The 24,694-nt window shown below is 47.2% G+C and overlaps 1 protein-coding gene across 1 annotated transcript in view; it reads left to right on the top strand.

Annotated features, from left to right (window-relative positions):
* The window catches only part of CCDC148 (coiled-coil domain containing 148), a 460,662-nt gene that overhangs the window by 177,670 nt on the left and 258,298 nt on the right, over positions 1–24,694 (top strand). Inside the window, exon 9 of the mRNA XM_029605544.1 lies at positions 13,817–13,955. Coding sequence (XP_029461404.1) covers positions 13,817–13,955 — 139 coding nt within the window. The remainder of the gene's footprint in view (positions 1–13,816; positions 13,956–24,694) is intronic.

The raw sequence follows: 24,694 nt of genomic DNA, 5'->3' as shown, positions 1-24,694 counted from the left end.
CCTAGCTCAGAAAATGTGTTTTTATTGGCTTAGGAGGGTGTGGTAGGGGTGTCTGATAGAGGGTCTCATTTTTTGCGTGCGATAATAGCTGCGATCTGCGATAAGGATCTCGGGCGCGAGATAACTTTTTTCCCTTGTACCGCAAAAAAAAAAAAGATGTAGTTATTTTTGACATTAAATCATGTGCATTAATCCATCGCGGAATGTGGTAGGACACCTTAATTTTCATTAACTCCTCCCACTTGCATACTAAAATTAAAATTTGCATGCTAGGTTGCGTTGCACTATTTATGCATGTGCAAAATGCGTTAGACCCCATTTAATGTGCATTAGGGCTCTAACGCATTTTGATGAATGACCCAGTTAACTGGTTAAACACTGATATTCAGCATTATCAGGTTTAATTAGCCAGATAAGTATAGAACTGCTATTCAGCTGTCCTGAAGTTAGCCAGATAAACTTATCCAGCTAACTAACATAGCTGAGTGGCTGCACTGCTGAATATCTCAGCCCAGAAAGCCAGATAAGTTAATCTGGCTGAATATCGGCACAAATAGTTTTAAATATTTAACTTTGTTTCTCATATATGTGCATAATATAGATATGTGTCAGAAATCCTGTCACAGTGTCTGATGAATATGTCATCTGTGATTTTTGGGAGTAGTTGCAAAAAATACCGAGAAATGCATACATTTAGAAATTAAAGAAATTCATACTGCACTGACTTAAGACTTACTGTTAAGCCCGCCGGCAGCAGCGACCCACAACCGGGGCCAGGCGACATGGCTGCTGGCTGCGGTGGGTCGCGACCCGGGCTGGGCCGACGGTCGCGGCAATGACACTCACCCTAGCGTCGGGCCTTACCAAAGCTCCTGCTGTGGCAGGCAACCTTCCTTCTGCCTTCCTCGGGTCTGCTGACGCTGCTAAGCCCAGCCGCATGGTTCCTCTTGGCCAGACTGGCTCCTCCCCCTCTGCCTTCACTAAGAGCCGGGCACGCGGCTGAAGAAGATATTTAAAGGGCATGACAGGAAATAGTCATGGCCCCTCCTGGAACTCCGCCTCCTGGTTCCTGTATTTAAGGCAAGGTCTAACACTCAGACCTTGCCTTGGTATTGAGGTCCTGTACTCAGTTCTGGTGTTCTGTGCTCCTGGATCCGCTCTACGTCCCGCTTCTGTTTCTTCTCCTATTTGGATCGACTCTTTGGCTCCTGACCCTCGGATCGGTGGTGGTGATCTTCTGGCTTGGACCTGGACTGGCTTTGGACCCTTCTCCTTCTTTACTCCTGGATTGGCTTCGGACCATTCTCCTTTCTGCTCCTAGAGTGGCTTTCAACCTCTCTCTGGACTTCGACCCTTGGACCGGTTTTGGACTATCCCTCGACATATATTCCCGAACTGTTCACGACCTGCTGGAGGCGCCAGCTGTCTGGAACCCACTACCTGCAGGAGGCGCCTGCATCCAGACCATCTTCACTCTTCAGGGAGTCCTCTAAGTCCCAGTGGCCGTGTCCCTACGGGCTCCCCCTGGGGGGATCACGAGCTTCCAGGGTGAAGTCTTCTTCGAAACACCTTCATCATCAGCCCTTGCCATCTGATGGTAGAGACCGAAGAGGGTTGACTTCCTTTTTGGTAGTGCTGACTCTACCTTGGAACAAGGGTCCACGTTCTAATTCATAACAGAATACCAAGGCCATAGACCCGGCAGAGGCCTCAGCTCGCCAGGCCATTCCTGGACTAGCCCAGAAGGTCATAGAGCAGCAACGCATACTAGAATCCATGGCGGCTTCCTTGGAAATACTTAACGCCAGTCTAGATTCTATAGCTACTGCTCAGGCAGCTCCTCCACCATTACCATCAGGGGTGCTGAGTAATACCCGGTCCGTGATTCCTTTACCAACTCCTCCACGTTACGCTGGTGAACGTCACTTGTGTCAAGGATTCCTCGACCAGTGCAGCATGCACTTTCATCTTCAAGCCTCCCTCTTTCCAGATGATCTTACCAAAACTACATATATCATGTCGCTGTTAGAGGGTAAGGCTATGGACTGGGCTTCTCCCTTCTAGCGACGGTCGGATCCAGTCCTACAAAATCTTCTTAAGTTTTTGGAATTATTTCAAGCAGTGTTTGACGATCCAGGGAAACAAGTGGTTGCTGGTTCTAAGCTGCTACAACTCCGGCAAGGAGGGCGACCACTGGCTGATTATACCATTGAATTCAGGACCCTTGCATCTGAACTCCATTGGGAGGAGAATTGCCTCTGGTCCATATTCTTGGAGGGTCTGTCACCCAGAATAAAGGATGAAATGGCCGCCCGGGAGTTACCTCCATCCTTGGACTCCATCATGGAATTGGTAACCCGAATCGACCGATCAAGCACGAAAAAGCACATGGCAGGTGCTAACCCTTCTCACTCTGTTCCTGCCCTCCAAACCGCATCTACCCCCGAAGGAACTACGGAAGAACCTATGCAGTTGGGTCGGGGTCCTCTTTCTCCTGAAGAATGGCAAAGACGTCGCAAGGCAGGTCTCTGCCTCTACTGTGGAGGAGCGGGCCATCTCATTGCCTGTTGTCCAACACGTCCGGGAAACTTCAAAGCCTAGGATCCATCGGGGGTGTAACCCTAGGCATCACCTCTCCAGCTCCCCCACTAACTCTGCATGTCACCTTGTGTTGCGGAGATCATCAGTTCTCCACTCTGGCTTTAGTAGATTCTGGAGCTGATGGAAATTTTATTCTACAAAATGTGGAAGAGCAACTACACATTCCTACTTGCTTGTGTCCAAAGCCGTTAATTATATCTTCCATTCATGGAGATCCCCTGCCAGGGAGGATAACTCATCATACAGTTCCGATGAAGTGTCACATCTCGCCAAACCATACTGAAAGTATCTCCTTCTATATCATCCAGAGAGCCATCCACCCTATAGTTCTTGATATTCCGTGGTTACAACAACACACCCCACACTTCGACTGGACATCTTTAAAACTTATCCAATGGGGTCCAGCATGCCAGGAGACCTGCATTAACAGAACAAGCTCCTTCTGTAGTTTCATCTGCACTTCCAGACTGGAGGATCTACCGCCACAGTACAGTCAGTTCTCGGACGTTTTTTCCAAAAAGGCTGCTGACATTTTACCTCCACATCGAGAATTTGTTTGTAGCATCAATCTGATTCCTGGCACTACCCCACCACGGGGTAGGGTCCGTCCGTTGTCTGCCTTAGAGACCCGTGCTATGTCAGAATATATCCAAGACAATTTACAGAAAGGATTTATCAGGCGCTCTAAATCTCCAGGCTGGGCCGGCTTCTTCTTTGTTGGGAAAAAAGATGGGACCTTGCGTCCATGTATAGACTTCCGTGGGCTAAATGCTATTACCAGTACCCATTACCGCTTATAGCTGAACTCTTCGACCGTCTACAGGGGGCCAAGGAGTTTTCGAAGTTGGATCTCCGAGGAGCATATAATTTAATCAGGATTCGTGAGGGAGATGAGTGGAAGACGGCTTTTAACACGAGAGATGGACATTTTGAGTATCTTGTCATGCCATTCGGACTAACCAATGCTCCTGCTGTTTTTCAGCACTTAATTAACGAAATATTTAGAGACCTGCTCTATGTCTGCGTGGTAGTCTATCTAGATGACATTTGTTGTGGGAGTCTCAGTTTAGTGGACCCTTGGGCCGACCTGCTGGAGACTAGGAAAAGATGGACAATGTCTCTGATGAACAGCAGGCCAGGAGGAAGATGTTCAGGCGGGACGTAGATTCTCTTCACCCTGGAAGCTGGTGCTCCCCCGGGAGGAGCCAGTAGGAGTCCAACCACTGGGACTTAGGTGGCTTCACCCTTTGAAGCCGAAGCCCCCCCGGGAGGAGCCCGTAGGGGCCTGGCTGCTGGGACTTAGGCGGGTTGTGGATCAGGACAGGTAGCTGGAAACAGACTAGGACAGTAGTGATACTGTAACTGGGTACGGGTTCTGGAACCAGGCAGGAACTGTAGCAGGACTCGGGTACTGTAACCAGTCAGGAACTGTAGCAAGACTCAGGTATTGGAACCAGGCAGGAACTGTAGCAAGACTCGGGTACTGGAACCAGGCAGGAACCAAGCAGGTACTGTAGCAAGCATGCAGGAACCAAGCAGGTACTGTAGCAGGTAGGCAGGAACTAAGCAGGTACTGTAGCGAGCAGGCAGGAACCAAGCAGGTATGGTAACGAGCAGGCAGGAACCAAGCAGGTACTGTAGCAGGCAAGCAGGAACCAAGCAGGAACGGAGCGACATAGCCAAGCAGGTCACTCCGGGGCGCAACGCAACAGGAAACCAGAATGCTAACCCGTTGCAAGGCAAAGGCTGGATGGCCGCGGCTGGCTTATCAAGGCCGCGGCGTCTGATATCAGGAATTGGGCGGAGTCAGTACTGGCGGGAAACGGGCTACAAAGGCGCCCAAGTGGCGCGCGCGCCTAGGAACAGGGCATCCCCCGGAACCTTCATGGCGGTGCTGCCCCAGCGGGGACGCCACCAAACAGGCGGCAAGCCAGGACTCCAGAGGCGGGAGCAGATCCGGGAATCAAGAGGTAAGGGCCTGGCTGCGGTGCTCGCAGCCAGGACCGCAACATTTTAGTTTTTTCCCGCGATTTACAGACGCATCGCCAACACGTCCTTCAAGTACTACAACGTCTGAGAGAACATCGACTCTATGCTAAACTAGAAAAATGCATTTTTAAAAGAGAATCTTTACCTTTTTTGGGGTATATAATTTCTAAGCAAGGTTTTCAAATGGATCCTACTAAATTAAAATGCATACAAGAATTTAAAAAGAAACTTAAGACTTGGTTGTTCGAACAAGCTTTCCCATAGAGTTAATGAGCAAGAAAAAAGGCATTTCATATCCTCCGTATCTTCCCCAGCTTATATCTCTCTGAAGAAATTAACACGAAACTGTACTTAAGCATATGCAACACTATATTTTATCCTGTTACCAGATTCTATCAAGTTCAATGTTATTTACTTACTTATTTACTTATTAACCTGCTTTTTAGTTATTAACTGGTTAACCATATTATATACTTTTTCTCAAATTAACTATTTTATGTTTATTTATGTTTATTTATGTTTTATTATGTTTTCTCAAATTAACTATGTTCAATGTAAACCGCTAAATGTTCAATGTAAACCACTAAATGTTCAATGTAAACCGCTAAATGAAGCGATAGTTATGGTTCCTTGTAAACCGGGGTGATATGTATACTATACAGGAACCCCGGTATATAAATTCTTTAAATAAATAAATAAATAAATAAATTGCCCCAGCCAAATGGTCTAATTGCACTCCAGCGATTCCTTGGATTCGCAAACTATTATCGTAGTTTTATACAGAACTTTTCCAAGCTGGCGGCGTCCCTTACTGCACTCACCCGTAAGGGGGCGAACAACAAGGCCTGGTCCTTAGAGGCTATGGAAGCCTTTCAGGCTCTCAAAGAATCCTTCCTACAACAACCTTGTGTCTGACATCCTGATCCCAGGCGTCCATTTACAGTAGAGATTGATGCCTCCGCTGAAGGAGTATGAGCTGTCCTAAGCCAAAACCAAGCATCTGGAAAGTCTCATCCATGCTCCTACTTCTCTAGAAAATTTTCTCCAGTTGAATGCAATTATTCCATTGGCGACAAGGAACTTTTAGCCATCAAGCTCACATTCGAAGAGTGGCGACAGTGGTTGGAAGGAGCGCAACACCGTATCACTGACTTCACGGACTACAAGAACTTGGTATATCTCCAACAAGCTCAACGTTTGAACCCGCGTCAGGCTCGCTGGGCGCTTTTCTTCACACGTTTCGATTTTGAACTAAGATATTGACCTGCTAATAAGAATATCAAGGCTGATGCACTGTCCCGATATTTCTCCACTGGTGACATTGAGGAGCCCATTCAAAATATTATTGACCCAGCTTGCATCATCCTCTCCGCAACGTTCACGGTCCCACCGGGTAAGACTATGGTACCTAAGAGACTTCGTAATAAAGTATTAAAATGGGGACATGACTCTCAGCTAGCTGGACATCGGGGTAGAGTTCGGACTCAAATGCTCTTGCAACAATATTATTGGTGGCCCAACATGCACAAAGATATTCGTGCATATGTGGATTCTTGTCCAACTTGTGCACAACACAAGATTCCTACTGGGAAGACTTGGGGACTTTTACAGCTGCTACCCATTCCCCAGAAACCCTGGACACATATTTCCACAGATTTTATTGTGGAACTTCCTCCATCTGAGAGCAATACGGTAATATGGGTGGTTGTGGATCGATTCTCCAAAATGGCCTACTTTATCCCGCTACCGTCCCTCCCATCTGCTCCTCGCCTGGCCCAACTGTTTATGCTCCATATCTTCTGCCTCCATGGTCTCCCACAGCATATCGTATCTGACAGGGGTCCTCAGTTTACGGCCCGTTACTGGCTCAATCTTTGCAAGAAGTTTAACATTTCTCTGGACTACACCACTGCGTTTCATCTGCAGGCAAATGGACAAGCGGAACGTACAAATCGTACGTTAAAACAATTTCTTCGAATGTACGTCAACTTCCGGCAGAACGATTGGGCATCACTCCTTTCCTGGGCTGAGTTCTCTCATAACTCGCATGTCTGCTCCTCAACGGGGACTTCTCTGTTCCAGATTATATTCGGGCGACACCCCAGGCCGCCTCTACCTTTGCCCTTACCGGTACCCTCACCGGCAGCTCAGCTTACCACAGTACAGTTGCGGCAGCTCTGGATTCACACCCAGCACATGTTCGAGAAAGCTGCCCACACTGCCAAGACGTTCGCTGACAAGCATCGGTGATCGGCTCCACGATTTCGTCCAGGAGAGAGTGTGGCTTAGCACCCGGCACATCCGGTCGTGAGTTCCTTCCATGTGATTGGCTCCACACTATATTGGACCGTTTCCTGTACTGCGACAGATTGGTCCAGTAACATATCAACTCCATTTGCCGGCCACCTTGAGGATTCATAACTCCTTCCATGTGTCCCTTCTGAAGCCATTGATCCTCTCTTGGCCTTCTCGGAAAGCTCCCGAAGTTCCACAACTTAGGGCCGAGGATGAGACCATATACCAAGTACAAGAGGTTCTGGATGTCCAGAAACGAGGAAAAAACTGGGAATACCTTCTAGCGTGGGAAGGATTCGGACCTGAGGAGAATTCTTGGGAGCCTGCTAAGAATATACTGGACAAGTCTCTTCTCACGAACTTTCACGCTGCACACCCTGGAAAACCCAAGCCTTCTAGGGGGAGGCCTAAAGGAGGGGGTACTGTTAGCACCACCGGCCGTGGCGGCCCGTGACTGGGGCTGGGCATCATGGCCACAGGCCGCGGCGGGTCGCAACCCGGGCCGGGCCGACAGTCGCAGCAATGACACTCACCGTAGCATCGGGCCTTACCGAAGCTCCTGCTGTGGCAAGCAACCTTCCTTCTGCCTTCCTCGGGGCTGCTAACGCTGCCAAGCCCGGCCGCATGGTTCCTCTCGACCGGGCTGGCTCCTCCCCCTCTGCCTTCACTAAGAGCCGCGCGCGCAGCTGAAGAAGATATTTAAAGGGCCATGACAGGAAATAGTCATGGCCCCTCCTGGAACTCCGCTTCCTGGTTCCTGTATTTAAGGCAAGGTCTAACACTCAAACCTTGCCTTGGTATTGAGGTCCTGTACTCAGTTCTGGTGTTCTGTGCTCCTGGATCCTCTCTACATCCTGCTTCTGTTTCTTCTCCTCGTTGGATCGACTCTTTGGCTACTGATCCTCAGATTGGTGGTGGTGATCTTCTGGCTTGGACCTGGACTGGCTTTGGACCCTTCTCCTTCTTTACTCCTGGATTGGCTTCGGACCATTCTCCCATCTGCTCCTGGACCGGCTTTCACCCTCTCTCTGGACTTCGACCCTTGCACCGGTTTTGGACTATCCCTCGACATATACTCCCGAACTGTTCACGACCTGCTGGAGGCGCCAGCCGTCTGGAACCCACGATCTGTAGGAGGCGCCTGCATCCAGACCATCTTCACTCTTCAGGGAGTCCTCTAAGTCCCAGCGGCCGTGTCCCTACGGGCTTCTCCTGGGGGGATCACGAGCTTCCAGGGTGAAGTCTTCTTTGAAACACCTTCATCATCAGGCCTTGCCATCTGACGGTAGAGACCGAAGAGGGTTGACTTCCTTTTTGGTAGTGCTGACTCTACCTCGGAACAAGGGTCCACGTTCTAATTCATAACACTTACTTAAGGTAATCACTGAAATAACTGGCTGGCTGAACTAGGATATTTCCTCTTTACTACTCACCGTACAAAAAAATTCATAATCTGTTGTCACCTCAGTAACAGTAACACAAACTCCTTCCTTTACCAGGCACTTTTTGAAGTAAAACAAAACCCTGCAAAAAGTCACTCAAAAACTAAATAGCAAACTTCCCATACCAAAACAGTAATAACTCCCAGAATGCGAATAGCAACAACTGTACTTTTGAAAAAGCATCACTGTAAATAATATATGTTCTTAAGGACCCAAATTGGCTGGAATGGATTGTGGGGGCAATGAAATGGGTTGCATATAGAAAGCATTTAGAAAGACATGATTTAATGGGACACAGTCAACATGGATTTACCCAAGGGAAGTCTTGCCTAATAAATATGCTTCATTTTTTTGAAGGGGTTAATAAATATGTGGATAAAGGTGAACTGGTAGATGTAGTATATTTGGATTTTCAGAAGGCGTTTGACAAAGTCCCTCATGAGAGGCTTCTACGAAAACTAAAAAGTCATGGGATAGGAGGCGATGTCCTTTCATGGATTACAAACTGGTTAAAAGACAGGAAACAGAGAGTAGGATTAAATGTTCAATTTTCTCAGTGGAAAAGGGTAAACAGTGGAATGCCTCAGGGATCTGTACTTGGACCGGTGCTTTTTAATATATATATAAATGATCTGGAAAGGAATATGACGAGTGAGGTTATCAAATTTGCAGATGATACAAAATTATTCAGAGTAGTTAAATCACAAGCAGACTGTGATACATTACAGGAGGACCTTGCAAGACTGGAAGATTGGGCATCCAAATGGCAGATGAAATGTAATGTGGACAAGTGCAAGGTGTTGCATATAGGGAAAAATAACCCTTGCTGTAGTTACACGATGTTAGGTTCCATATTAGGAGCTACCACCCAGGAAAAAGATCTAGGCATCATAGTGGATAATACTTTAAAATCGTCAGCTCAGTGTGCTGCAGCAGTCAAAAAAGCAAATAGAATGTTAAGAATTATTAGGAAGGGAATGATTAATAGAATGGAAAATGTCATAATGCCTCTGTTTCGCTCCATGGTGAGACCGCACCTTGAATACTGTGTACAATTCTGGTCGCCGCATCTCAAAAAAGATATAGTTGCGATGGAGAAGGTACAGAGAAGGGCAACCAAAATGATAAAGGGGATGGAACAGCTCCCCTATGAGGAAAGGCTGAAGAGGTTAGGGCTGTTCAGCTTGGAGAAGAGACGGCTGAGGGGGGATATGATAGAGGTCTTTAAGATCATGAGAGGTCTTGAACGAGTAGATGTAACTCAGTTATTTTCACTTTCGAATAATAGAAGGACTAGGGGGCATTCCATGAAGTTAGCAAGTAGCACATTTAAGACTAATCGGAGAAAATTCTTTTTCACTCAACGCACAATAAAGCTCTGGAATTTGTTGCCAAAGGATGTGGTTAGTGCATTTTAGTGTAGCTGGGTTTAAAAAAGTTTTGGATAAATTCTTTGAGAAGTCCATTAACTGCTGTTAATCAAGTTGACTTAGGGAATACCCACTGCTATTAATTGCATTAGTAGCATGGGATCTTCTTAGTGTTTGGGTAATTGCCAGGTTCTTGTGACCTGGTTTGGCCTCTGCTGGAAACAGGATGCTGGGCTTGATGGACCCTAGGTCTGACCCAGCATGGCAATTTCTTATGTTCTTATGTTCTTGCAACTAGAAGGCTGTCCACTTTGTCACAGAACCTGAATTTCTTGCTCCTGCTTCAAAACACCTTGCATTCTTGCTTGCTGTTTTCCCTTACATGCCAGCCCTCCTAGTATTGCCTTGCACACCTATCTAACCACCTCTGAGAATCCTATACACTGCACCCTACCCATTCTCCATAGCATTGGCTCCAGTTTGGACTAGTACTACATAACCTGGACCCAGAGACTGCATATCCCGGGCTCAGGACTAACACACCAGTGAGTAACCCTAAGCAAGGTCCTACTAGATTTGCATAACCTGAAGACCAGTCCCTACTTTTGACTTACCCTACATTATTGGCTCTTTTTATACTCTTTTTCTCTTATTATCCCTTTTTAAATATGCATCCTTTTCCATCCTGCTCATATAGAATAGCAGCAGAGAGACAATATTAAGCGTATCTCAGCTGCTGATATATACAGAGAAGTGCAACCAAAATTACTAAGGGGCTAAAATGACTTCCCTATGAAAAAAGGCTAAACAGGTTAGGGCTCTTCAGTCAGCAGTAGAGGCAGCAGAGAGGAGATATGATAGAGGTCTATAGAATCATGAGTGGGGTGGAATGTGTAATTAGGGAATAGTTGTTTACTCTTTCCAATAATAGGAGTAGCTTCATGAATGTAATGAGTAGCACATTTAGCACAAATTGGAAATAGTATTTTTTCACTCCACACACAATTAAATTGTAGAACTCGTTGCTAGAGGATGTGATGAAAGTAGTTGGCATAGCTGGTTTTAAAAAGAACTTAGACAAGTTCCTGGAGAAAAAGTCTATAAACCATTATTAGCCATGTAGAATTGGGAAAGCCACTACTTATCCTTGGTTATGAGCAAGAAGGATTGGATCTGTTCTTTGGGATCCTGCCGGGTACTTGTGACCTGGATTGGCCACCTTTGGCGACAGGATGCTTAACTTGATGAATCTTTGGTCTGATCTAGTATGGCATGCCTTATGTTCTTATGTTCTCGAAGAGGAACTGCATGAAACCAAAAGCTTCTGACCATATTTGCATCTAATTCAAAAGATTTTTTCTTTATGTTTATAGTTCAAATGCATTAGTCACAGCAAAATGACTGAAAACAAGGTTTGTCATGATCTAATACATGCAGCATCTTTTTTACTGCAAATTATTTCTGGAAACCACTATGCAGTAATGCATCTTATCTCCAAGGATTTGAGAAAGACATATTTAAAAAATAATTATTTAAAACATCTGTCTTAATCTGCTTCTGCTATAATATCTCTATACCTTTTGTTGCATCCGTCGGTCTCAGATGGCTTCGACCTTTGTGCCTCACCTCTCTCTCTGCTCTCTCCGCTAGCCTTGGGAAGATGGCTACCAACACGTCTGCAAGCCACGCTCCCTGGCGTCCCCGGAATGGCTATGGCAAAGCCTCATGCTGTGTTTCTCCTAAGGGCCTCCTAAGGTGCGCACGCCACTTACGTCTTTATCCACGTCATGGCGGGAACCTCGGGGCCTTCCCCCTCGAGTGACATCACGCCATCCGGGTATTTAGCCTGTGCTTGTTTGCTAACTCATTGAGTTAGCAAGGATTGGACTTGTCCGGTCTAAGCTGCTCTGCTGCTTCCGTGTTGCCGCTGGAAGCTCTCTCTCTGCCCTTCGGGGTATTCTCTAACCTGGGTACCCACTCCTTGGGGGCTCTTTGCTTTCTTTCAGGTGCCCTACTGGGATCAGGTACTCGCTCCTCGAGGGCCTGCTCTCCCTGTCTCGGTGCCTTCAACCATCTACGTCTGCCTACTGGAATCACTACCACACAGCTACCAGCTTACCCCCTCATTTATTAAAATGTGTTAAGACGTTATCACATGTGAAAAGCCCTGTTAACACATGTGATAGCACCATATCGTATGGTGCGATGCAAATCTGAAAAAGAGGAGGAGTTAGGGGTGGGCTTACTGATTTGCAAAGCCCTATTGCATGGCTTTAATGCTGATTTTAGCTATAACATTTTCAGGAGCATTAAGGTGTGTGATAGCTTATGTTATGGCTGATTGCCCCTTGTGATGTGGTTTGTGGATGCTGGTTTTGGTAGTTTGAAGCTCCCAGAGCATTCACCTAGGAGAGGGAGAGGGAAAGAGAGACTAGCCATAATGCTATCACCCTAGATAGGTATTTATATCTCTATGGGAGGCCCATCTAGTAACTCAAGGTGAGGTTTAGGTATTAGTGTAGGGGGTAAGGGGCCACTTTGACATTCAATGTGAGACATACGAACAGAACAGTGCTTTTTTGTGAACATTTGATGACCCTCGGAGTGAGGAAACTCACCCAAAGATGAGATATGTGCAATGTTCTCTCAACCTAGCTTGATGTTACCCAGGTAGAGAGTCCATCAGGCTAGGTTGAGAGAACATTGCACAAATCTCATCTTTGGATGCATTTCCTCACTCCGAGGGTCATCAAATGTTCACAAGAGAGCACTATTCTGTTCATACGTCTCACATTGAATGTCAAAGTGGCCCCTAACCCCTACACTAATACCTAAACCTTACCTCGAGTTACTAGGTGGGCCTCCCATAGAGATATAAATACCTATCTAGGGTCAGGGCATTATGGCTAGTCTGTCTCTGTCTCTCTCAGTAAACATGGTCCCCCCCAGTGGTTGTATGTAGGAAATACCTCATTCTGGCACTTATCCCAAAATGCAAAACAATGAGCACAATTTGTGCTAAAATAGGCATTAGTGCAAATTGCAATAAACTCCCTATTACCATAAAACACATCCCTTTTCCCATCACATGCGATATTTACCACATTTTGATAAATATCCAGGCCTTAGTGAGTAATCTAACTTGTCAGACTGTCTCATTTACAGCTCTGCTGCACTGGGAACCTGCTGCCGGACTTCCCTAACCACCTCTGTGAGACCGGTCTCCTCTGCCGAGGATCTCTGGATTGCCTCACTACTGCCACCTCTGGTGGAACTCATCAGCTGTTCAATAAAAGACAAATCTCTGTGTTTGTGCATCCTGAGTCTAGCCTGGTACTGTGGCTCCTCACAGCGCTCCTCCCTGTGGGCATGGTCACCTCCACAGTACCCCGAGAATCCACTCAAAACACCTCTAATCATAACACCTTTTAGGTGCACACAGTGCACACTTTCACAGGCTTCTCATCCTCATTGGATCCTTGTATTTCATATCACATCCTAATAACATGTGCTTATTTTAGCTCTTACAAATCATCACCTCTTAATTCCTGAGAGGGACTACATCAGACAAATTCTCTTCTACTCCAAATACACTCTTCATTTATAGCAGATAGGCATCACACCCCTATTTGCTACATATGTATTGAGAGGTTGATATTTAGCAGGCCAGTGGATATGGAAGTTACCTGGGTAATTTTACTCACATATTCAGCAGCACTTATTCAGAAAAGTCTACCATTGAATATATCTGACTAAAGTTACTCCAGTAAAGATATCTGGGTCCTTTAGGACAGGTATTTATCCAACTAGACTTAGCTGATTAACTTTTAACTGAGTTTCACTGAATATCAGCATTCACCAGCTAAAATGTAACCATATCAACAGAATGCCTCCATCAGTGCCTCTCTTTATCTGGCTAAATTATGTCCAGGTATTGAGTTGCTTGGACAAAATTTAGTTGGGGAACGTAAATAGTTTTCAAATTTGAGGTTTTGTCTGAGGAACTCTCAAAGTTACCCAGACAAAGCCTTTGAATACCTACCTCATGGTCTTTCAAACCACATTAAAGTCATCAGCTTAAACTAAGTGGTAGTTACTTTATTTTATTTATTTTTATAGGAATTTTGGATGGACTGAAGAAGATAAATGGATATATCAGATCATTACAGATCAGTATTCAAATGACGTCCAGAACAGGAGAACTCTTTACTTGGATATGTTACTGAGGCACTTACCTCACAAATCCAGATTTGATGTGGTGAGTGTCATCTAAGGGCACAGGCATATTTTTCAGGGGATTGGATTATTTTAGTCAGCAAGCAAGTATTCTCACTCTGAATGAGAAAGACTAACAATATTTTTTTATTTAGATTTATTTTATTTTTATTTATTTAAAAGGTACTTATATTCTGCTTTATTCGGTATCCTGTCCATAGCAGATTACAATAAAACATATATAATCATAAATGACAAATTACTTAAAAAATAAAGGTAGGCAAACCTAAAAACACAGACTACATTCTTCCTAAAACAAACAACAACAGAGCAAACTTACAAAAACAAGATTCTAGCTTAAAGGCCTAAGAAAACAATACCCCTTTGATCTTCGTTCTAAAACTTAGATAATCAGAATCTTTGCAGTTTGTGTGGGAGAGAATTCCACAAAACAGGCCTGGTGATAGAAAAGGCATTAATGGATATCCTGTAGCCAAGCTTCATGAGAAAGTGGAATTGCAAGAAGCACTTTCCCAGATAAATTCAATGGATGGTTATGAACAAATGGGAACAAAATATCTTTCAGATACTGAAGACAACCCCCTAATATTGCCTTATGGACTAATTTCAAGATCTTAAACTGAACCGTAGCAGCAACAAGTAACCAGTGTAAATCCAGCAATTTAGGGGTCTGTCACAAGCCTTGTTGCTGCATTTTACACTAATTGCAATACCCTAAGCAGTGATTTAGGAAGACCGAACTACACAGCATGGCAATAATCAGTGGTACTTATGACAAGAGATTCCACCACTGTGCAAAAATTTGCCAAGTCCAAAATATATTGTAAGTGCCTCACCATTTTAAAGGCTTGATGTACTAAGGCTTTTCGCCCATTCTGTGTGTATAGGAAAAATGCTTAGTAAATGAGGCCCTAACAGGGTCATTTATCAGATCTCATTAGGGGCTTATCGCGAGTGTTAGGGCCCTAATGCCTGTGATAACACATTAACGCCCGTGATAAATAACACATCGCAAGATGCATATGCAAATTTAAAATATTTTCCTGAATGGGAGGATTTAGGGCTGAAGAAATGAAAATGAGGGGTGCTTAGCATTGCATGCCGCCCATTAAAAATACACCTTTTTACCTGGCATTATTGTTGCGGCCCGCGGTTCTCCTACCTTTGCCACTACTGCCCCCGGCCGCCACAGCCCTACCCGTCACGCTCCGCTCCGCAGCAGGCCTCCCACGCCATAGTCCTCTCGTCAGCAGGGCTCTGCCTGGGCGCACGTGCACGGGAAGCCATGCCCCTTAAAGGGACAGCGCAGGAAGCAGCAAGTCGGCCTTGGTAAGTGACGTCAGCAAAGCAGGGGTATTTAAACCCCATTTAGGCACTGGAACTCTGCCTTTGCAACAGAATTTTCTCTGTTGTTCTCAGGCTGTGCTGATTCAGTTGTTCTCTGTACATTGGTGCCTTGTTCCCCTGTGTTCCTTGCTTCCTAGTGCCTGACTCCGTTCCTGGCTCCTTTCCTTGGCTTGATCTCCTGGCTTGACCTTGGCTCGTCTCTTTGTCCTCTCTTGTCTGCTGCCCGTCCTGACCAGTGGCCTGTTTGTCTCTTCGCTGCCTGCTTCGAATCATCTGCCTGGACTTCAGCTGTCTCTCGTGAAGGTCGATTCCTATCCAGCTAGGTGAACGCCCGAGTAACTGCTCCTCGGGGACTCTACAGCATTCATAGACCACCCGCTACTCGGGGGGTCATCCGATCGGATCCTTGGAACCAGCTCCATTGAGTCCTCTTCTTCGCCTACGCCACCTCTCGGAGACGAGTTCCCACTGAGAGGCCTCCTCGGCAGTCATCATCATCTCTCGCTCCAGCTCAAGGGTCCACTCCCACAACAGATTGTAAAGGCCATGGACCTGGTGGATTTGTCTAGAATCCAGGCCATTCTGGGCCTGGCTCAACGACTTCTGCAGCAGCAGCAATCCCTGGAAACATTATCTGCTACCGTAGAACACCTGGTAACTTATCTGGACTCCGCCTCTGCACACGGGGCCGCTGCCTCTCTCCCGACGATTCCAGTAGCTTTGACCCCTGTGTCCCAGTTGCCGGCTCCATCTCGGTTCTCCGGAGACCCCAAATAGTGTCAAGGGCTTCTGAACCAATGTTTCATAAGGTTCTCACTGCTGGAAAAGCAATTCCCCACAGACCGAATTAAGACCTCCTTTATCATCTCACTATTAGGTGGTAAGGCCCTGGCCTGGGTATCTCCTCTTTGGGAGAGAGGAGATCCCATTCTCGGAGACTTGCCTCAGTTTGTCCAGACCTTCCGCCAGGTTTTTGATGAGCCTGGTCATAGGACCACTCCTACATCCGAACTGCTCCAGCTTCGCCAAAGGGCACGCCCACTGGCTGACTTCGCGGTGGAGCTCCACACCTTAGTGTCTGAACTGGGCTGGCGTGAAGACAGCCTACGTGGTATTTTCTTCGAGGGTCTGTCTCCCCGCATTAAGGACGAACTGGCCGCCCGAGACCTACCGGATGAACTTGAGGCTCTCATCGATCTGGCGGCCCGCATCAATCGGCGGTTACAACAACGGGCAAAAGAATTCAAACCTGCCCGCCATCCAGTCTCCCTGGCTCCATCCTTCTCAAGTCCTATGGTCTCACCTGCTACACCGGTGGTTGCATCTGAGCGCGGGGAGGAGCCCATGCAACTCGACCGCAGTCGTTTGACGGCAGCAGACAAACAGCGTTGATGAACTTTGGGATTGTGCCTCTACTGCGGTAGTAAGGGGCATTTATTGGCCCAGTGCCCTGAATGTCCGGGAAACTCTCGGGCCTAGGTGACTCCAGGGGGCTGACCCTAGGCTGCATCAATCCTGCTCCCCAGTGCACTGTCCCGGTCACGCTCCAGTTCTCCGGCGCGTCATTTACGACTTTGGCTCTCATTGACTCAGGGGCTGGCGGAAACTTTATCCTAGTGGAATTGGTATGCCAACTGCAACTTCCAGTGCTCCACCACAGCCCACCTCTACTCATGTCGTCCATTCAAGGGTAACCACTCCCGGGTCGGGTTACCGCCTGCACAACCCCCGTGACTCTCCACACGGGAGTCCTCCACAAAGAAGAGATATCCTTCTTTGTTCTAGAGAAGCCTGTCCATCCAGTTGTATTGGGCCTCCCCTGGTTACAAAAGCTTCACCCTCTATTAACTGGAGGACTCTCCAAATCACATCTTGGGGACCCAAGTGTTTCTCTACCTGCTTATGTCAGAGACCGACTCCACAGGTTCAACTCGCCATTACTACCCTCTATGTTCCTCCTCAATATGCTGACTTTTTAGATGTTTTTCTAAAGAGAAAGCAGAGACCCTTCTTGTGCATCGTCCCTATGACTGCTACCAGATCTGCTACCAGATACGGTTCCACCCAGAGGATGGGTATACCCACTGTCCTTGCCAGAGACTCAGGCTATGTCAAAATACAAAAGAGAGAACCTAGAGGGGGTTCATTTGTCCCTCGTCATCCCCAGCAGGCGCAGGATTTTTCTTCATTTCTAAAAAGGACGGTTCCTTAAGACCCTGCATAGATTATAGGGGACTCAACGCCATTACACGCAAGGACCGCTACCTGCTTCCCTTGATCCCTGAACTTCGGGATCGCCTCCACGGGGCCAGGGTATTCACCAAATTGGACCTGCATGGGGCCTACAACTTGGTCCGAATAAAACCAGGAGACGAATGGAAGACCGCGTTTAACACGCGCGACGGTCATTATGAGTACCTTGTAATGCCATTTGAACTATGAAACGCACCCACAGTCTTCCAGAATCTCATGAATGAGGTCTTTCGGGATATGCTACATGACAAGGTGATAGTTTACCTTGATGATGTGCTAATTTACTCTAAGTGCATCGCCACCCATCGTTCCGATGTCCGTCAGGTTCTCCAGTTTCTCAGAGAGAACTGGCTATTTGCGAAACTGGAGAAGTGTCTTTTCGAGCAACAATCATTGCCCTTCTTGGGCTTTATTGTCTCCACCACCGGCTTCCAAATGGACCCGGATAAACTAGTCAGCATCTGGGAGTGGCCGCAATTGACGGGACTTCGTTCATTACAACGCTTTCTCGGTTTTTCCAACTTTTATAGGAATTTCATTCCATGCTATTCACACATCGTAGCACCAATCACAGCTATGACCAGAAAGGGTGCAGACCCATGGCATTGGTCCAGTGAGGCTATCCAAGCCTTCAAAGAACTCAAAGCAGCATTCCTGTGAGAACCTTGTTTCTGTTGCGACCGTTGGTCTCAGATGGTGTTATTAAAGCTCTGTTGTTAAAGCTGGGAATTAGCAATGTTATTATTTAGAATAGTTGTGGGGGGATCCTTGGACCAGTGGCAAGTGACCACGCCCTCGGGGGAGATCCCGAGAGGGACCACTGGTCAGGCTTAGTGTAGGAGACAGACACACACTAGTTCTTTTATTAGACAATATATTAAACCACCAGAGGTGGCAGTAGTGAGCTGGAAGCGCCCAGCTGGGCTGTAGTCCCTCAGGTACTGGAACAGCGATTCCAAGGTGGCTGAGCTGTAGAGAAACTAAGAAAGTGAGTAGGCAAGACATGTAGAGTTCAGGAACAAGTCCTTGATGGTAACACTCACACAATAGTCTCTTGAGGCAGCCCAGGAGTTGGTATGCCTTAGGCCCTCGAGGAGCGAGTACCTGGTTCCAGGGAAAGCTCTGAGAGATAGATAGAAACTCACTGATGTTATAAGCAACAAAGACTTCTTTGTAAGCAGTATATTAAACCACCAAATGTGGCTGTAGTGAGCTGGAAGCACCCGGATGGGCTGTAGTCCCTCAGGTATTGGAATAGCGATCCCAAGGTGGCTGAGCTGTAGAGAAACTAAGAAAGTGAGTAGGTAGGATATGCAGAGTTCTGGAACAAGTCCTTGATGATAACACTCACACCATAGTCTCTTGAGGCAGCCCAGGAGATATCCAGAGATAGATGGAAACTCACTAATGTTGTAAGCAGCGATGACTTCTTAGCAGAAGTGGTATTCAGGAGCTGGTCCGTGACGTGGGCCCTCGAGGAGCGAGGGCCCACGTCACGGACTGCGACCTGAAAAGAAAAAGAGAGAGCAAGGCCCTTGAGGAGCGGGTACCTCTAGTGATGTCCGAGGAGGCAGAGTAGCTAGGTTTGCGGAGAGCGAATCCCATCCGCAGCAACCTGGAGGAAGCTAGATAAACCTATCCCTTGCTAACTCGTCTTGTTAGCAAAAACTGAGACCTTAAATATCTGGAGCTGATGACGTCATCTCAGGGGGATGCCCCTGAGGTACACGCCAATGCCGGTACATCAGTCGGGCCGCGCGCGCCCTTAGGCATCTGGTCAACATGGCGGCTTGCAGCGTCAAGCCGGTCCGGGAACACCAGAGGAGGACGGCCTGGAGATGCCGCAGCAGCTAGCCTTCCATCAACCCCGGAGGGAGTCGCCAACGAGGTAAGGTGGGCGGAGCAGAGACGTCGGACAGCGACGGATACAACAGACAGCTTTGACCTCTGTGCCTCACCTTTCTTTCTGCTCTCCCCACTAGCCTTGAGAAGATGGTTACCGCCGCATCTGCATGCCGCTCTCTCCGGTGTCCCCGGAATGGCAATGGCAAGGCTATCCGCCATGTGTGGCACATTTAAAACTAATCGGAGAAAGTTCTTTTTTACTCAACGCACAATTAAACTCTGGAATTTGTTGCCAGAGGATGTGGTTAGTGCAGTTAGTATAGCTGTGTTTAAAAAAGGATTGGATAAGTTCTTGGAGGAGAAGTCCATTATCCCAGGACAAGCAGGATGCTAGTCCTCACATATGGGTGATGTCACTGACGGAGTCCTATTGCGGGAAAGCTTTCTGTCAAAGTTTCTAGAAACTTTTGACTGGCACTCTGAGCCCACTGAGCATGCCCAGCATGCCATGATATTCTCTGCCACAGGGGTCTCTCTTCAGTCTTCGTTTTTCCGCGCTGCTTTAAGCATCGCGGAGATAGGAGTCCTGTGAGTTCCCTCACAGATTTTCTGACTGAAAAGTCACTGATTTCAAAATAAATTTTCTCCCACAAGGGATTTCTCTCTCATTTCCACTGGACGGTGAGAAATTAGTCTCATTTTTACTGTAAGTAAAAACTTTTTTTCTCTGAAAATGTTTTCTCCCTCTTTTCATCGACGGCTGTTGGTGAAAAGATGGCTTCGGGGTTTAAAAAATGTCCGATCTGCAATCGGACTATGTCCATAACAGACCCACACCTTGAGTGTGTTCTCTGTTTAGGGGACAAGCACGATGTCTCATCCTGCTCTCAATGTGCAGAGATGACTCCCAAAGGAAGGAAACTTAGACAGGAGAAAATGGAATTCCTATTTCACCTCCAGCTTCTTCCTTCTCCTTCAATGTCGACGAAATCGTCCCCAGCAGGAGTTTCCAAGAATGTTTTGCTGAAAAAATGTCTTCTGGAGGGATCCGGAGATCAAGTATCGCCATCGGCTTAGACGACGTCGATAAGGTCGGTAGTCGAGCATAGGCCCAAACATAGGCACTGACATTGACATACACCGACGTCAGCATTAACTCCCTCCCTGGGAGAACCGACCGTGAATCAGCAAAAGGACCAGGAAACTCCGCTACCACCGTCAAGGCCTACATCATCCATCGAACCTCCACAGACATCGGTGGAGGTATTGTCACCCACACCGCCACCGCATACAGCTACTCCATCTACCGCAGCTGTATCACAGGAATTGTCGATTTTTATCAGACAAGCGGTGATACAAGCCTTGAAGGAACAGGCACCGATGCCGGTGACAACACCGATGTCGGTGTCATCACCTATGTCGGTTCTCGAACCCACATCGATACCGATGACCCTATCGATGCCGACACCGATGCCGATGTTCACAAATGCACCGAGGCCAGGGACTAAATCCATAACAACTACGGTGACTTCGAAGCGACCACCGAAGACAACAGCTCTATCTTCGATCCCAAAGCCACCACCATCAGTGCCACTTCCTCCTGGGGATCCAGGACAACCAGAGTCGGCATTATATCAGATCCTAATGAAAAAATATCAGGATCTCATCGATTCTCTTCCTTCTAATCCATAGGAAGAGCATATAGAGGACTCACCTATTGAAGATCCATTACCAGGACCTTCAGGAATTCCTCCACCTCCCAAAACTTCAACAATTTCTCCACAAATTCAAGAATATGATACTTGGAGTGACACAGAATCAGATACCTCATCTGAGGACTTTATGTTGGATCTATCTCCTACAGATCCACGGAAAAAATCTCCTCCAGAAGATTTTTCCTTCACAACTTTTGTCCAAGAAATGGCTGACACCATTCCCTTCAAATTAGTCACAGAGCAGGATACCAGACAGCAAACCCTGGAGGTACTTCAGTTTGTAGACCCTCCAAAGCAAGTGGTAGCTATACCAATGCATGATGTTCTCCTAGAACTGCAACACCGCATTTGGGAACAACCCTGCTCAGTGCCAGCTGTCAATAAACGAATGGACAGTACATATCTAGTGCAGTCTGCTCCTGGCTACCAGAAGTCACAACTCCCTCACCAATTGGTAGTCGTGGAGTCTGCACAGAAAAAATCCAAACGAATTAGACCATATTCCTCAAATCCCCCAGGTAAAGACCACAGGTTTTTTGATTTCCCTGGCCGAAAAGTCTACCAAGGGGCCATGTTGAATTCGAGAATCTCTTCATACCAACTTTACATGACCCAATATCAAAGACATTTGTGGAAGCAAATACAAGAGTTTATCCCATCTCTCATATCTCAATATCAAGAGGCAGCCCAAGCCATCATCCATAAATGTTATGATCTGGAGAGTGGACCCCTGTTCCGAAGTAGAATCAGCACTGCCGAGAAGGAAGAAAACCCTTGTCGGTCTCTACTGTCAGAAGGCAAGGCCTGTTGGAGAGATAAAGCTGAAGACTTCACCCTGGAAGCTCGTGACCCCCCCCAGGAGGAGTCCGTAGGGGCACGGCCGCTAGGACTTAGGAGACTCCCTGAAGAATGAAGATGGTCTGGATGCAGACGCCTCCTGCAGGTCGTGGCTTCCAGACGGCTGGCGCCTCCAAAAGGTCGTAAGAGGTCGGGGAGTATGTTTGAAGAATAGTCCCAGTCCAATCCAAGGGTCGAAGTCCGGAGAGAGGTCGGCAGCCGGTCCAGGAGCAGACGGGAGAATGGTCCGAAGCCAATCCAGGAGCAAGAGGGAGAAGGATCCAGAGCCAGTCCACATCGAAGCCAGAGAAGTCACCACCGCCAGTCCAAAGGTCAGGAGCCACAGAATCAATCCAACGGGGAGAAGAGCAGAAGCGGGACGAGAAGCGGAACTAGAACTCCAAACAGGAAACCAGGAACTGAGCCTCAATACCAAGGCAAGGTCTGAGGGGCAGACCTTGCCTTAAATACTAGAAAGGAGGAAGCAACTTCAGAAGGGAGCACGACATTTCCTGTTGTGGCCCCTTTAAATCTGTTCTTCAGCCGCGCGCGGCTCTAAGCAGTCAGGAAGGGGCGGAGTCATCTTAGCCCCACTGGGCTCCGCGGCTGGCCCAGACAGCGGCCGAAGCCGCGAGGAGAACATCGGAGGAGGCTACCTGCTCCAGCAGGAGCTCCAGGTTCCCCCGATGTCGAAGGTGAGTTACTGGTCCCGACCGCGGTCCACCGCGGCCGGCGGCCATGACGGTTGGCCACAATCACGGTTTGCTGCGGCCGGCGGCCATAGCAATAAAGGATTGGAGGCAGGTAAACATGAGGTACGCGCTGCCTATGATGGGTTTGAGACAGCTTTCAGGGTAGCTGCATCAGGAATCAGTTCCAGAAGATGGGCATGGCTTAAAGCATCCGACCTCGGGCCTGAGGTCCAGGATAAATTAATAGATCTACCATGCTTAGGAGATAACCTTTTTGGATCCAAAGTCCAGGAAGCATTTGCCCAATTAAAAGAACATACTAAAACCCTGAGACAGCTTTCCTCAATTCCACAGGATCCCCCTACGCACTCTGGGCGTAGGTCTCAAAGGAAAGAAACTAGAAGACCTTTTTATACACAAAGAAGGTACTACCCTCCTACATCTAGGACCAGGCCTTCTAGAACACAACAACGGCCTCAGCCCAGACAACCCAGGGCAGCTAGGCCTCAACCTGCGCCACAGACAGGACCTGCTGCTGGCTTTTGAAAACACCTCCAGGGAACAAAACCATTTTTCAAATCCTCAACCACAACTCCCGGTAGGAGGTCGAGTATCCTCTTTTTACAACAATTGGATTCAAATAACATCAGACCAATGGGTACTTGCAATTGTATCTCAAGGTTATCAACTCAACTTCCTCTCAATTCCAATAGAATCTCCACCGAGACCTATTTCTCTCAGCGAAAATCACATACTCCAATTACAAGTAGAATTATCCACCCTTCTGAAAGCCAGGGCTGTAGAGCCAGTACCCCGGACTCAGCAGGGCAGAGAATTCTATTCCCGGTATTTCCTCATTCCAAAGAAAACCAGAGGCCTACGTCCCATCCTGGACCTCAGAAATCTCAACAAATTTCTAAAGAAAGAAAAATTCAGGATGGTGTCGCTAGGCACCATGCTTCCACTTCTTCAAGCAGGAGATTGGCTTTCTTCTCTGGATCTTCAAGACGCTTACGTTCACATTCCAATATTCCATCCTCATCGCAAATATCTTCGCTTCATGGTGGGTCATCAACACTTCCAATACAGAGTACTGCCATTCGGTCTTGCCTCTGCTCCCAGAGTATTCACCAAATGTCTGGCAGTAATAGCAGCACACTTACACAAAGAAAGTGTCCATGTCTTTCCCTATTTAGACGACTGGCTCATCAGAAGTCAATCTCAACAAGGAGCACTGACTTCTCTCAGTCGAACAATTACTCTACTTCACTCCATGGGTTTTCTCATCAATTATCACAAATCCCATCTTACTCCATCTCACCTACTTCAATTCATCGGAGCAGAATTGAACACTATCCTCTCAAGGGCCTTTCTACCAGAGGATCGAGCAGAAATACTTTCCATACTGGCAAACTCGATTCACTCAAAGAAACAAGCAACAGCTCATCAGTTTCTCATTTTACTAGGCCACATGGCCTCCACAGTTCATGTCACTCCTATGGCACGGCTCGCCATGAGAGTTACCCAATGGACTTTAAGATCACAATGGATCCAAGCCATTCAACCACTGCATTCACCAATTCAAACAACCCACCAACTACGTTCCTCTCTCCTTTGGTGGATGAACAAGGACAATTTGCACAAGGGCCTACCCTTCCAACAACCTGTCCCACAAATAACTTTAACTACAGATGCATCTACCTTGGGTTGGGGAGCTCACATACACAACCTCCAAACCCAAGGTACTTGGACAAAACTCAAAGCAACATTTCAAATCAATTTTCTGGAACTTCGAGCTATACGTTATGCTCTACATGTGTTCAAGGACTGCCTTTCACACAAGACTGTTCTCATCCAAACGGACAACACAGTTGCCATGTGGTACATCAACAAGCAGGGAGGTATGGGCTCGTATCTCCATTGTCAAGAAGCTGCACAGATTTTGGGCTGGGCCCTGACACACTCAATGTTTCTCCGAGCCACTTATCTGGCAGGCATTCACAATATAGTGGCAGATCGACTCAGTCGTCAGTTCCAACCACACGAGTGGTCCCTGGATCCCTCAGTAGCGA

The sequence above is a fragment of the Rhinatrema bivittatum genome, chromosome 6 (genome assembly GCF_901001135.1).
Source record: "Rhinatrema bivittatum chromosome 6, aRhiBiv1.1, whole genome shotgun sequence".
NCBI classification, from domain to species: Eukaryota; Metazoa; Chordata; class Amphibia; order Gymnophiona; family Rhinatrematidae; genus Rhinatrema; species Rhinatrema bivittatum.
The sequence above is the reverse complement of the archived record's forward strand: the minus strand, read 5'-3'. Positions and strand labels throughout refer to the sequence as shown.